At 45.9% G+C, this 14,084-nt stretch overlaps 3 protein-coding genes across 6 annotated transcripts in view; 2 read left to right on the forward strand and 1 right to left on the reverse strand.

Annotated features, from left to right (window-relative positions):
* The first annotated feature begins 1,338 nt into the window (after positions 1-1,338).
* LOC117134941 (collagen alpha-2(I) chain) lies at positions 1,339-2,163 on the forward strand. Its single transcript, XM_033294494.1, has one exon. It carries the CDS (start codon positions 1,339-1,341, stop codon positions 2,161-2,163), a length of 825 nt encoding a protein of 274 aa, XP_033150385.1.
* A 1,917-nt stretch (positions 2,164-4,080) lies between these two features.
* Positions 4,081-7,243, forward strand: LOC117134626 (flocculation protein FLO11). The gene is made up of 3 exons (XM_033294495.1): positions 4,081-4,110; positions 5,801-6,544; positions 6,617-7,243. The coding sequence occupies exons 1-3, from the start codon at positions 4,081-4,083 to the stop codon at positions 7,241-7,243; spliced, it is 1,401 nt and encodes a 466-aa protein (XP_033150386.1).
* Positions 7,244-9,092: 1,849 nt separating this feature from the next.
* The window catches only part of LOC108606427 (probable Ras GTPase-activating protein), a 41,939-nt gene continuing 36,947 nt past the window's right edge, over positions 9,093-14,084 (reverse strand). For 3 of the 4 annotated variants that reach the window (XM_017996534.1, XM_017996533.1, XM_017996535.2), the window contains 4 exons: positions 13,915-14,042; positions 9,931-13,329; positions 9,585-9,858; positions 9,095-9,518 (listed from right to left, as the gene is read on the reverse strand). In XM_017996534.1, the coding sequence (XP_017852023.1) occupies positions 9,299-9,518; positions 9,585-9,858; positions 9,931-13,329; positions 13,915-14,042 (4,021 nt within the window). In that variant the 3' untranslated portion in view covers positions 9,095-9,298. Of the gene's footprint in view, positions 9,519-9,584; positions 9,859-9,930; positions 13,330-13,914; positions 14,043-14,084 lie in introns of all 4 variants that reach the window. The other variant, XM_033294544.1, reaches the window with a different exon arrangement.

Genomic DNA, 14,084 nt, shown 5'->3' on the forward strand with positions numbered 1-14,084 from the left:
ATTAAACACAAACTTGTTTTTTTTTTTTATTTTAGTTTTATTGGGGAGCTAATCTGAGGTTTATAACCCAGCTGAAAAAAAGTGAACAAGCTAAATAAAAATCTAAAGGGTTTAGCAAATGCAGCAACCAAAGCCAAGCCAATTCGCCAAGCTTTTAAGCTGTTTGAGCAGCTTTTGTAGAGCTTTTAAGTGTGCAATTTGAAATATAATTACAAATTGAGGGGGTTGTACATTTCATGCTTAGAACCCAAGCCAACAAGATTCAAAATAAACTTAATACAATATTTTACTAAGCATCGATTTGATTGAAGCTGCTGAGCTTGGCTTTAAGTTCAAATTTTACTTGTATGCAAAATGTTCTTATTTCACGCTATTTTACAAATATATTCAAATTGGTAAAACTCAGTAATTATAATTGGTACAAAAATTCCAGAATATTTTTAAAGAATGCCAATTTTCAAATTCAATAAAATTGGAGAATGAATGGGAAAAGCAAGCTGAATCTTTAAAGGGTATAGAAATAGAAATACGCATAACATATGCGTTCATTGCCTATATCTCATATTAACCCATAATTAATCAAGGCTGTTTGTCTTTCTAATCCAAAATATACATACTTTAGGGGTCAGTGATGGTCTTCACTGGCTGTTTCGTACTTTTACAATTTTTAGAGCGCATTTAAATGCTTTTAAAGGTTGGTCGATATGGAAATAGATTAATGTTGCATACTATATATATATATATCTTGCATATTATATCACATTAATCAGCTACTAAGGATGGCTTGATGCCATTCCCCGTGCATCTCATGGCAGCCTCCCTCAAAGTTCAGTGGTCAGGTTCAAGAATTCCCCTGCGTGAGTGCAAACCACACACAGAATTATGTAATAAAAGTAAATGTTTATCTTTTGGTATTATGTCATGTCATTTAGTCGGCTTCTGTGGTGCCGTTAATTGGTAGGCAAACCAGTTAAGGCGATGCTTGCGTTGTGTATGCAAAATCAGCTCGAGCTACTGTCCGCGTGTGTCAGTTGTTTTGGTTTTGGTTTGGGTTTGGGTTATAGTTTGGGCTTGGATTTGCCTGCCTAATTAATGTTTTTGGTTCAGTTCAGTTTGCTGGTCTCCCCATTATGATGCAAAGCAAACGAAAGTGAGATGAAACCCCACGAAACCGTACGAAATGCATAATTACATAAGTTTTGCCCAGATGCCAATGCTCTTGCTCTTATAAGTGGCCATCGTCAGCGCCATTGCCGCACAGTTTACACCGCCCGCTTGAGACGCCAACGCCACACACAAGACAACACCACACCACAACACACCACACCACTCGCCAAGATGCCGATTCCAATAGTGCTGCTGCTGCTCCTGTTGACTGCAGCTAAAGCGGATGTCAAGCACCTATCGCCAAACTATTTGCCACCCACGGCCAAGCAGTTGGATGAGTTGGCTCCAGCCCAGGATGGATTATACTTCCCCTCCGCAGGTGTACAGCTGCCCTCGGGCTATGCCGTGCCGACAGGCAGCAATGTGGGAGCACCACCCCAGTCGCCACCCAATTTTCCGTTGCCCATTTATCCGCCATTCTTTGGCTTTGGCACGGGAGCAGAAGCTCTAACTGGCGAACAAGCCTTGCCGCTTCCCAATGAGGCGCATTTCACAGCAACACCTGGACAATTATCCATGGCAGCGCCTTTTGTGCCACAGGCTGCTCAGTTGCCAGCACAGTTCCACTTTAATCCATCCATAGGCCATCAATATCCTGTGGGCATTATGGGCGGACAGTTTCCAATTGGCGCTCAGGGTGGTGCGTTCACAGTGGGCGCGCAGCTGGGACCATTTGCAGGCCAGGGTCCAGTGGGCCCACCCGACTATCTGACGACGCAAGCCTTGCCCATGGCGGGCCCACTGCAGCCCTTCCAGCAACACGCAACATTCGGCCCTCCAGCTGGTCTTAATCCTTTCCAGCAGCAGCAACACCACAACCATCACCACCAAAGCTTTTCTCCCAGCTTTGGCCTGTCTGCCCATCACCTGGCCGATGAACTTGAGCGGCAACCAAAGATCCAAGCTCTGGCTACGAGCACGCCCCAGCCGCATCCCAAGCAGGGGGACACAGTCTATGCCCCCAATGGCGGTTATGTCTATGAGCGCGGTCACTGAGCGACTGAGCGAGCCGACGCAACTTGTCGGCCACTTTACTATTAATAATAAATTATTAAAATTTTTTTTTTGTCATACATACTACATACATATTTAGCGCCATCACCTTGTGTTTGTTTCTTTTATAAATTTATGGCCCTCAGTGATGGACAGACGTAAGATGTTTCTTTCGCTTTTGTCTTTATGCTAATCGTGCTGGTTAGGGCATTTGGCAAAAGTAGCTCGCATAGAATGTTTCATTATCGCGAGGGGAGCTAGATACTTTGCTCAAATTGCAATTCATCTTATTGATATTGATAAAATTATTCGAATTTGAAATTAACTGATTTGTAATGCGCTGATTAATGAGGAAATATTTTCCATTTTAGATTGAATTAAGACACATTAATTTAATTAATTAATGCTGTTCGCTCCATGCAAAACAGTTATGGTTATGGCCAGCGCTGTCTATGTAAAAGCCTTTGTATTCGATTGTCCAGAAGTACTCAGATTATCTTTGAGTTGCTTACTAGCTCCCAACAATATTGAATTTGACAATTCTGATAGTGCTGAAAGTCGCTAAACGCTACCAACACTTTATGACTAGAAGATCTTTTTAGCTGCCAAATACAAATTTACACTTATGCCCTCACTTATGTGAATGGCATAAATACTATTTAGGAGTTAACAATTTTTAGATTTATCAAATTTTATTCCACTTTATACTAAAGCTTAAGCTTACACTAAATAAATATGAATTCAATCTAATTTCATCGTGGTTCAGTTTAAGAAAGTTTGACCAAAATACCTCAGGATACTCCACACTCAAGATCTCTATTAAAGGAAGCAAACAAAAAGAGTAAAACCTCGACCTTGTTAAGACTTTTGGGCTCGAATGAAACTGACAATTGTCTTCTAGATCTTTTAATAACAATATCCATAAAAAAAGCCAATATTTTGTGAAAAATATTTGAAAATTGAATATAACACTTCAATTCACGTTTTATCTGTTAAATACAAATTTCCAAATATTTGGAATAATTTCCAAACACATGTATCACCCTTACGTTGATCATTTGCATTTTATAACTTTTCATAATATTTTGTGACTTTTTATAAGTTGCTAAAAAATATTTTGCAGCCTTATCAATAAAATGCTTTTGTTTTTATTTTTGCAAAATGTAAGCCTTTGTTTCCAGCCGAAATGATTGCAAAAATTATATCAATAATACCCCAAGCTGTGAATTTTTCAAATATTATAAGATAATGTTGTCGCCTACACGACTGAGTGTAGAAATAAATTTTCTAAGCTTTTATGCTTACCTCATTTACATAAATGGTCACAGACAGACACCAAAGTGTCTTGAACTAAACAAATAAATAGAATTGAATAAAATTATTGAGAACAGCAGTCGTTTGTTAACAAAATTGAAAAACTGTCTGCCTCATAAACAATTGGCAGTGTACAATGTCTGACGAATATTTTATTCATATGTATTTAGACAATGTTTGGATTGTCTTAACTGCTTGACTTGATCTTGATGGTCTGTTTTAGCTCATTTGCATAAGCCCAGACAATTGATGCTACTTGTTGCACGCTTTGAACAAATTTTAATTGATTTAGTTATAGCCTCTGCTAAGGTTAACTCTATCAGTCATAATTATGGCCAAGTGTTGCCGCCTCGGGTCTGCGGAGACCCTCAGTCTGACATTTGCCTCAACGCGCGCTTAGTGGCGCGTGTTGTGACAATAGTTGATGCCACTTTGTCATTATTTTTGATTTTGTGCTTATTTTGGCTTTTTGTTTCGCTTGCTATTAAGCGCATAATCTTGTAAATCCGACTAACTAGCTGCTGTCCATTTACATAATAATATAAGCAATTTATTATATTAATTCAGAGACGCATACGAAATGAGGTCTCAGCAGGGCTTAGGTCTATGATATTCAAGGGTTCAAGAGCATCAGAGGTTAGGCGCAGTACCTGAGAAATCCGAAATAGAACCAAACTGTGTTGAATTGTTAATAACAATTGTAATCCTTGGCAATAAGATTATAAAGCATACATATATATATAACATATATTAATAAGATATACTACTGAAACATAATATGAGTAATACAATAACAATTATTTTGGATTTTACGCAATTAATTAATTTTTACGATTTGAAATGGTTGAAAAATAGTGCCTAGACTTAAAATGCCATTGTAGAAAATAATCTAGTCTAAGATTTTTGCTGTCCCGCATTATTTCTTAAATACTTCACCAGGCCATAATCATTATCAATATAACATAAGCAAATGTTTTTGTTTAGTAATAAGCAAATTTACTGAGCATTCAATATATAAAATTGGATCGCATAAAGTGTAAGTCAAACTTGAATATGCATATGTTCGAAACTTATTCAATTGGATAGAACAATAAACTTGACTTCAGCTCAACATTAAACCAAAAATTAGATACAATTAAGTTGGCATTAAAGAATAATATATGCTCTTTATTTTAGAACCAACTAAATTATTAATATTTTTGCAATCGTTAACCATAAAAATTGACAAATAATTTTAGACACCTTTAGTGAAAAAGTTTTGATATCAGTCTAAACATGAAAATCTATCGAAATTTGCTGGCAAATCTTTCGTTTTAAATGTTGCAAAATAAATTCAAGCTATAAAAAAAAAAATTTCGTAGATTCATTCAAAACAGGGTTTTTTTTTTATTTTTTATAAATTAGCAATAACAATTAACAATAACAATATGCAAGACATTGCTGTAACCTAATTCGAAGCCCCCAAATCGGAGCCGATTCTTGCCCACATTTCCATCTCCAGAAATTTACCTAAAATATTAGTAATATAAATTTTTATAAATATATTTAAAAATAAATTAATATAAGATTAGCTTAATTAAGTAAGATTAGCTAAATTCAATAACATTCTGATCTGATGTCTTCTCGCTCCCGTCACTCTCTTTTGACCTTCATCAGTTAAAAAGTTTAGATAAGAGCATCGATAGCCGAGCCCTGTCCACACTTAGATCTTAGATCCTAGTCGACACATGTTGCATGCATGTAGCTCGCTCGCAAGCTTGCTTCAGCAATTTGCATAGAAAGCACTTTAGCTGGCGCCAGCTACTGAGCTGCGTTATGCGTTATGAATTATCGGGCTGAAAACACTTTGTGGTATCATCAGCGCGCATTGTCTTGGCCAAGTCGGGTGGTGAGCGGTTTTTAGGGCTATTGTCTTACGTTACGGCGCAGACAAGTTGCACGCTTTTGTTGCTATTGTTGTTTGCATTTGGCATTAGCATACTCGCATTCGCATTCGCATTCGCATTCGCATTCGAATTCGCATTCACATCTGTTAAACTGGCCAAAGCTGAGCCCCAATTAACCAGCGCTGACCGGCGGAGTAGCGACTATAAATGCACTGCGCAGCTTTTGAGCCGACATCAGTAATATTTTGACATTCGTTTGGTGTAGCACGCGATTCCCCAAAGCCCCAGAAGCGTCTTAGCCATGGTAAGCTGCCATGGCGCTGGCTCCTAATCGCACCTTCGCAGCTTATGCAATTTGCTTGCCTATGTGACAACAAGTGTGAATTTCCAAATCTCTTACCACCTTCTTTTTTTTCTTGTGTGTTTTGTTATGTGAACAGAAACCCATCGCGTTTGTTATTGTTGTGTTGGCGGTAGTGGGCATCAGCCATGCTCGTCCCCAGCTCAACAATCGCTACCTGCCAGCAGCAGCAGCGGCTGTGCCCAGCCAAGTGAGCTACCAGAGCTTCCAGCAGCAGCCACAGCCGCAGCCCTATGTCCAAGTGGAGTCCATCAGACCCGCCGTCTCTTTGGGCAGCTTCAGTGTGCAAAACAATGGACAACAGTATCAAACGGGACAGCAGCTCAGCAGCAGCGGCAACTTTGAGGTAACTCAGTCTATTGTCGAGACTCAGCAAGCGGGCAACACTTACCTGCCACCTGCTGTGCCCACGCAGCTCTTCGTGCCTGCTGCACCCGTTGTAGAGCAAACTACTGTGGTGCAGGAATCACCAGTGGTGCAACAGCAAACCTTCACAGCTCCAGCTCCAGCTCCAGCTCCAGTGGTGCAGCAATCTTATAGGGCGCCAGCACCAGTGGTGCAACAGACTTACACCGCTCCCGCTTCGGTGGTGCAACAGGAAACTTACGCCGCACCTGCCCCAGTGGTGCAACAGCAAGCTTTTAATGTTCCCGCTCAGACTTTTAATGCTCCCACTCCAGTGGTGCGACAGCAAAGCTACTCCACGTCTGCGGTTCAACAGACATTCTCCGCTCCAGCTCCAGTGGTGCAGCAACAAAGCTTCTCAGCACCCGCGCCAGTTGCTTCCGATGCATATGCTTACCCCGCTCCAGCTCCAGTGCAGGTGCAGCAGACCTACTCCGCTCCAGCTCCAGCTCCAGTGCAGGTACAACAAGCTTACTCTGCTCCAGCTCAGCAATACACCACTTCCGTGGCTCAGCAATCCTATTCCGCTGCCGCGCCAGTGATTCAGCAAAGCTTCTCCTCACCAGTGGTGCAAGAGAGCTTCGCATCCGCTGCGCCAGTGGTGCAACAGACCTACTCCGCTCCCGCTCCAGTGTTCCAGCAACAGCAACAATCCTACACCGCTCCCGCTCCCGCTCCAGTGGTGCATGAGACTGTCATCCAGCAACAGGCACCCATTCAGCAGACTGTTCAAGTGCAGCAATCCCACAGTGGATACAACTATCAGTCACCAGTCACAGTCGCCGCTCCAGTTGCCGTAACCCAACAGTTCAGCAGCATCTCGGCACCACAGCCAAGCTACAACACCGCTCCCGTGCAGCTGCAGCAATCCTTTGTGCCACAAGCCTCAGTTCAAACCGTCGCACCTCAGCCCACAGTGCAGTACGCACCACCCGCAACCACCATCTCGGTCCAGCAGCAGCCACAGCAGGTGGCCTACACCCGCCCAGCCACCACATCCAGCACAAGCATAGTGCAATCCACCGCTAACGTGCAGACTTCCTTCGGCACCGGCAACGTCCTGGCCGCTGGCACCAACTACGGCACCAATGGTGGCTACGTCTACGAGAAGCATTAAATGCGAACGACCAGAGCGGTGCTCACAGATCGCTCTACTTTAATTGTTAATTAGCCCAATTTTTGTCTAGCTTTAGTCCTGTTTTTTTTCTTCTAAATAAATTCACTTTTTACCAAACATTTAACCGGAATAATTAGTGCTACGATTGTTATGTTTACTATGGGGGCCCGTCGATAGTATTTTCGTTTTGCTTTTTAGTATTTGGTTAATGGCGGATCGAGTTCAGTGTTACGTAGGGGCGACTGATCGGTCCCTACTTAGTTTTTGAAAAAGAGGTAGTGGTCAGGGGGCATCGATCCCGGCGTGACTTGAGATCTGTAAGGGCGTTCCCATTGCAATGTAGAAGGAGATATATTATGCGGTGTCACGCGAGGCGAAGGAAACGAAAAGACCTTAAGAGGCAAGAACAAAATATTATAAGGAGGCACACATGAATAATATAAGAGTGCAATAAATGGAAAAACTCAGAGTCCCCAAATAGTGAGAATCATGTTTAGGCTGGGGCCACCTGGCCGACGTTTTTTCTTTGCTTCGAACCATTGCTAGTTTGCCACTGTCCACAGCAAAATTCAAGATAGGTCCCGCACTAGAAATAATTTTTTCAGTAGATGTAGCGCAAAAGTCTCTGATTCAAAAAGTTCATTTATTTTTGAGATGATCGACATATTTCAAAGTGTGAAATTTTGACTTTCTTTTTATTATTTTTGTCATATGGGAGCGATCACTGTGCATTGTACGAAATGCATAACTTTTGAAAGTTTGTGCTAGTTTTATTCTTAAAACTTATTCTTATATTTTTAGATAATATAATAGCAATTTTGAAATACTAGGCATATCAATAAGATATTGAACTGGCAAAACAACGATTCAATTAATGTTCTGATGCTGATGCTATTTTCTATTTCACCAATACTCAGTGCTGCCCAACATTGGTAATTAGGCGAACCTATCGACGTCTCTACCTCTCTTGTTCTATAAAGACTTTGTTCCTGAGCAATAGAGTCTTCTCTTTCTCTCAAATGCACTGGATTCCGAAGCACTAGAGCCAACATGGTGCCCCTTTAAAAAAAAGTGCACTTATGTACAATGGTCAAGATAGACCAAATTTATGTTCCAAAAAATAAAAATCGTATCGAACATGCGGAATTCTAGGTGTAGGATCAGGAGCGTTTTTCTGCCTAGCATGGGATTATTGAGAGGTTGATATTTTCGAGCTTATCAAAATTACGTTACCTATTTAATTGAGTTCACTTACAGTAGTAAAGCTATGACAATCATAAACCAAGCACAGCTTGCCTAAGAACGTGTGTGTGAAGTACAAATTATTCTAATGAAAAATAGAAGTTATTGTTAGGGTGACACAATAGGTCTTAAAAATATATGAAATTAAATTAATTTCACCAGGCAAACACCATATCATTTGCAGAACCCTCTTTGCTTTAATATCTGGAATATTTTACAAATTATTAGAAATTAAATTGAAGAAAACTTGATACAGAAAGTTGCGACTACGTAAAAACTTTATTTAACTTTGGTTATAATTTTATTCATTAGCTTAACTTGTTCATCATTTAAATGTTTAATCCTTCTTCATGTATAACATTATGCGTTTGTTGTTGTTTTTTTTTTTGTTTGTTTTATGATTATGTTTTACTTTAACAATATATATCTTCTGCTGTTGCTGCTGGGCATGCGACGGCAGCAGCAACAGTTGCGTTTTGTTTTTGCTTTTGTTTGATTGTTGGTGTTTTTCAGTTTTTTAAATATATCATGACATTATTTGCAATATGTAAGTATTTATATGTAAATATATTTATATATGTGTATATATTTATATGTATGTATAGTTATTAAACAGATAGTATAATTTATGTAGCATAGCAAAAAAAAAAGTATCTAAAAAAACAAAAAAAAAAGTTACTTAAGACGAAACATTGACAACATATGTCTGTGTGTGTGTGTGTGTGTGTGTGTGTGTGTGTGTGTGCCACACACAATTGCTTGCTCTCAGCCAAACGCTCACTGTGGCTTTTGGTTCTTTGGTGCTTGATGTTGCTACTGTTGCTGTGCTTGTTGCTGCTGCTGCTGCTGCTGTGCTTGCTGCTGCGTCTCGTAGCGCTGTCGCAGCGCAGTCAGCGCGCTCAGCAGTCGACTGTTGGCTGCATCTAGCGCTGCTATCTGCTGTCCCTGCTCCTCAATCACGCGCTGCTTATGCGACAGCGCCAACGTCATCTTCAGCTGCTCGCGTCGCAGCTCCTCCTCCATGGTAATAAGCCTGCAAAGCAATCAAAATCAAAATCTCATACACACAGAAGCAAGCGAGACAGCACGACGCGCTTACCGGTCGATGATGCTGCGCATGGTGGACTCCGACTGCTGGCTGAGATTGTTCACGCCATTGACATTGACGGAGCGCTGCAGCGCAAAGAGCTCATCGCTGGAATCACGCAGCTCGGCCTCGTCGCGGTCCAGCGTGTGGCGCAGCGTGTCCAGCTTCTCCTGCAGCAGCTGTATCTCTCCATTCTGGTCATAGCTCTTGGGTTCGCCAGCGCCGCTGCCGCCACTGCTGCGCAACTGGCGACGTCGCTTGCCCTCCTGCAGCTGATTGCAGTGACCTGAAACAAACAAACAAAACAAATTAGGAACAAACTCCATTTCGCTTGCGGCCCCAGCCCCAGCCAACTCACCCTCCGTATCCGTGCTGCTGTCCGAGAGCGTGCGCGCCGAGTCCAAGCTGAGGCGTCGCTGTGCCACGGCTGTGGTGGATGCTGCAGCGCTGCTGTTGCCGCTGCTTGCGTATTGCTTGTGCTCCAGCTCCAGCTGCTGTTGCTGCTGCTGCTGATGCTGTTGCTGTTGCTGCTGCTGCTGCTGCAGATTGCCATAGACGTCCTCGCGCTTGAGCGGACCATTGTGACGCGCATAGGCATGCGGCTTGCTGGAATTGGAGCTGCTGCTGCCGCCGCTCAGCGAGCGATGGGCCTCGAGTTTGCCGCCGGCAGCTGCTGCTGCCGCATAGCTGTAATAATTCTCAGCCGACAGTTGCTCGTCCGAGGAGCTGGGCGTGAGGGTGGCGGCATTCAAGGTGCCGCCGCTGTTGAGTAGCGCAGCACGTGCGGCCACCAAGCCCAGCGGCTTGGAGCGACTGCCAAAGGACGAGCCTGAGTTGCCGCGTGCCACGGCTTGCTGCGACTGTTGCTGCTGCTGCTGCTGCTGTGGCAGCTGATACGAGGGATTCTTAAAGGCCAGCGGTGCGCCCAGCTTCAGCTGCTGCTGCTGCTGCTGCTGCTGCTCGACTGGACTGTTGGACTGCGCGGGCGAGGGATTCGTGGAGATGCTTTGGTAGCCGGAGCTGCAATGGCTGCTCTTGGCCGACAGCTGTTGCTTGCCCAGGGCGGCGTGGGCGGCATGTGCCACAGCATGGGCGTGGCTGAGCGCCAAGCGCTGGCCGCTGCTGCCGCTGGGCTGGGGCTCGCCCTCGTGCTCCTCGCCGTACTTGAGCAAGTCCTCGAGATCCTCCAGATTCTTGGGCATATTCGAGTTAGAATTGAGCGGCAAGCGCGAGTAGCTTTGGCCATTCGAGTGATCCGGTATGCCCAGATTCAAGTTCAGCTGCTGGCGCTGCTGCAGCCGCGTCGTGGCGCGTGCCACAGCGGCCGACGAGCTGGCCGACTTCAGCAGCGGCGTGGGGGATTTGCAGACAAAGGCATTGCTGCTGTCCAGCCCAGAGATTTGTATAAACTCGCCACGCATGTCATCATAGCTGCCATTGTTGTTGTTGTTGTTGTTGCTGTTGTTGTTGTTTCGCGGCAAAGTGCGCGCGCGTGTGGCTGCCTCGTAGTCGTTGCCATTGCCATTGGCATTGGCATTGGCATTGCCATTGTGATATTGATAGCTTTGGCCTAGACGCTCCATGGTGCTGGCAGCGCTGCCCTGCGGCGCCGGCGGGCACAGATTGTTGACATACGGTTGCTGCTGCTGCAACAAGTTGCTGCTGCTGCCATTGAGCGAGGAGCTGGCCATCGAGCTATGCGACTGGGCATGCTGCAGCACTGGCGAACTCATGTAGCCCACAGTGGAGCCAGCTGCAATGCTGCTCTGCGAATTCGAGAGCAACTGTTGCTGCTGCTGCTGTTGCTGCTGCTGCTGTTGCTGTAGACGCGCGTTTACTGTAGGATCGTTATAACGAAAGATGTTCTTCTCCAGCGCGCTGGGCGTCAGCACGCCACGGATAATGCCACGCTCGGCGGGCACAGGTTTGCTGAAGACCGCCTGCTGTGGCTGCGCCAGTTGCTGTTGCTGCTGGTGCTGCTGCTGCTGCTGCTGCTGCTGTTGTTGTTGCTGCTGTTGTTGCTGCTGTGCTGCCAGCAGCGATGTGGTGGAGCCACTGCACTCCGCCGGCTGACGATTCTCCTGATTCTCGCTGGCAATGCTGTGCGTTGACATCACCGCTGGCAAATAGCCGGAGCCCAGAGCCTGGCCAGCCGAGTGCTCCTTGGCGCGCGTAATCTCGTCGAGTATATGCTGCAGTGGATCGAGCTCGTGCTGCCGCTGCTCCGGCAGCTTGGCGAGACTCTCGCTGAGCAGACTGTGCAGTATGGAGAGCTGCTTGCCCTGGTCGATGTAGCCCGCCCAGTCGAGTATGGAGTCGGGCAGCGCGTGCTCCGGACGCGTCGAAATGAACTCCAAGAACTGCTGCATGTGCGCCGCCTCCTGTTCGAGGAAGTCGTTGAGGAACTCCATGAAGTTCTCCTTGCCCTGGAAGCGGGTGAAGTTGGCCAGCGTCTGCAGCGTCTTGGCCACCAGCGTCAGGTTGCGTGTGGCACGCTTCGAGGGCAGCTCGCTGGTGATGTTGAACAGCGAGGGCGACAGTATGGCCGGGCAGAGGAAGCGCAAGAAGATGCTGGCCGATATCAGATTGTCGGCCATGTCCTGGCGCCCCAGCTGCTGCAGACGCTCCCGGAAGGTGGCAAAGCAGTTGCGCAGCTGCGGCGGGAAATGCTTGTGCGACTCGTAGATGCACTGCCAGGCGCTGCGCACCGCCTGGCGCAGGGCGGCCTGCTGGCGCTGCAGCGAGCCCGCCGAGGAGCTGCTGGTCTTGGTGGGGTCCACTTCGCAGTCGCGCTCCGACTGTATCAGCTCGTTGATGGGCGCCGAGAGCGTGTCCTGCAGATACTGCTCGCCGGTCAGCTTGAGAAACGCCTCCATGCTCTTGGTGGCCAGCGAGTTGCCGCGGAAGGTCAAGCGCTGGTCGCCGACGCGCAGCAGATCCAGAGCCACCACGTCGGTGAGAAAGGCGCCGGCGAGGCCCTGCGCATGCATCAGCAGCACCAGGGCCTGGCCAATGTCCTCCTTGGCCTTGACGCCGATGACCGGCTCGAGGGTCTCGCAGACGCGCTTGTAGTTCTCCTTGAGGTAGGCCAGGAAGTTGCCATAGACGTTGATGGGCAAGATGTCCGTGCTCTGGAAGCGGCACTTGATGCGCAGCGTGGGCAGCAGCTCCCCGGACTTGTCCTTGCCGCCGCTGCCGCCGCCGCTGCCACTGCCATGACCCGCACGGCCCAGACTGTCGCTCGCCTTGTCGCTCAGTATGGGATACCAGTCCTCGCAGATGGCGCGCGAGGTCACCTCGTGCACGGGAATCTTGACCGAGCCGACGAACTGATACTTGTCGCGCTTCTTCTTCTTGTCCACCTCGCGAAACACATTCACCGTTATCACATTGATCTCGGGTATGTCCGGAAAGTCAAAGTACTCGCCCCAGAAGAGCAGATCCGTCTGCAGCTTGACGCTGGTGCGTCCATACAGCGTCTTGTCCAGCTGCAGCTCGCAGAAGTATTTCTTCTTGGGCGGCAGATTCTTGGCCTCATAGACCCACAGCTTCAGCGAGTTGTCCGTCCGGCGCGTGTGCTCCGCATTGGGCGCGATCGACTTGCGCAGCGAGTAAATCCACAGGTCACGCTCCTGTCGTGAGCCGCACGAGTAGTACCGCTCGCCACGCGGCCCGCCGCGCACCTGGAAGCAATGCCGCCGCCCCAGCACCGATTGATGCACGGGCGCCACGCCCACTGCGCCGCTGCAGGATAAATCTGTGACAAAATTAGAGCAAACAATTAGTATAAATTTTGGAATTCTTTTGAGTGTGCCCCTAACTCTCGTAGGTCGTCAATTAAATTCTGATTACGATCAAAACTCAATGTTGAAAATTTGTAACTCTCATTGCAAAAACTCGAAGATCAAAGTCATGATCAGTCTTTCCAATCTTTTCGCATTATTTTTAGCATTCATTGTTAAAATAAAGTGATTAATACGATTCAGTCATAGCAACGACTATCGAATAATATTAGAAAGACTCTTGACTAGTCAAATGAATCAACAAATTAATTTAAATGGGTTTTACTGAATTTGACAAATTTGCAACTTGTGTGTATTGGATTTTAATTGTTAATGAAAATCAGCAGTGTAAAAGAATTTAATTGAAAATTGAATTATATAGGAAATTCAGCAAATTTTTACAATTTGTATTTTATTTATTGAAACTCAAATTACTACTACTACTATCTACTCAACTGGCGTAGAACTGGAGTTCGTAATGCAACACCCTGTATATTCCGCTTGAGAAATTCACAACATACGATAGCTGGGGGGGGGCACAGATTTGATTGCGGACTCACCTATGGTCGACATGACGGCATGACTGGAGAGTAAACTTTCATGTGAGCGCGAGCTGCGCAGTCCGCCGGAGCCGCGCTTGGTGCGCTCCAGCTTAGTCACCGACTTGGTGCGCTTCAGCGGATTCGAACTGTCGAAATTCAAACGAATTTAATTAAATCATTTGAAATTA

Source organism: Drosophila busckii, chromosome X, assembly GCF_011750605.1.
Source record: "Drosophila busckii strain San Diego stock center, stock number 13000-0081.31 chromosome X, ASM1175060v1, whole genome shotgun sequence".
Taxonomy (NCBI): Eukaryota; Metazoa; Arthropoda; class Insecta; order Diptera; family Drosophilidae; genus Drosophila; species Drosophila busckii.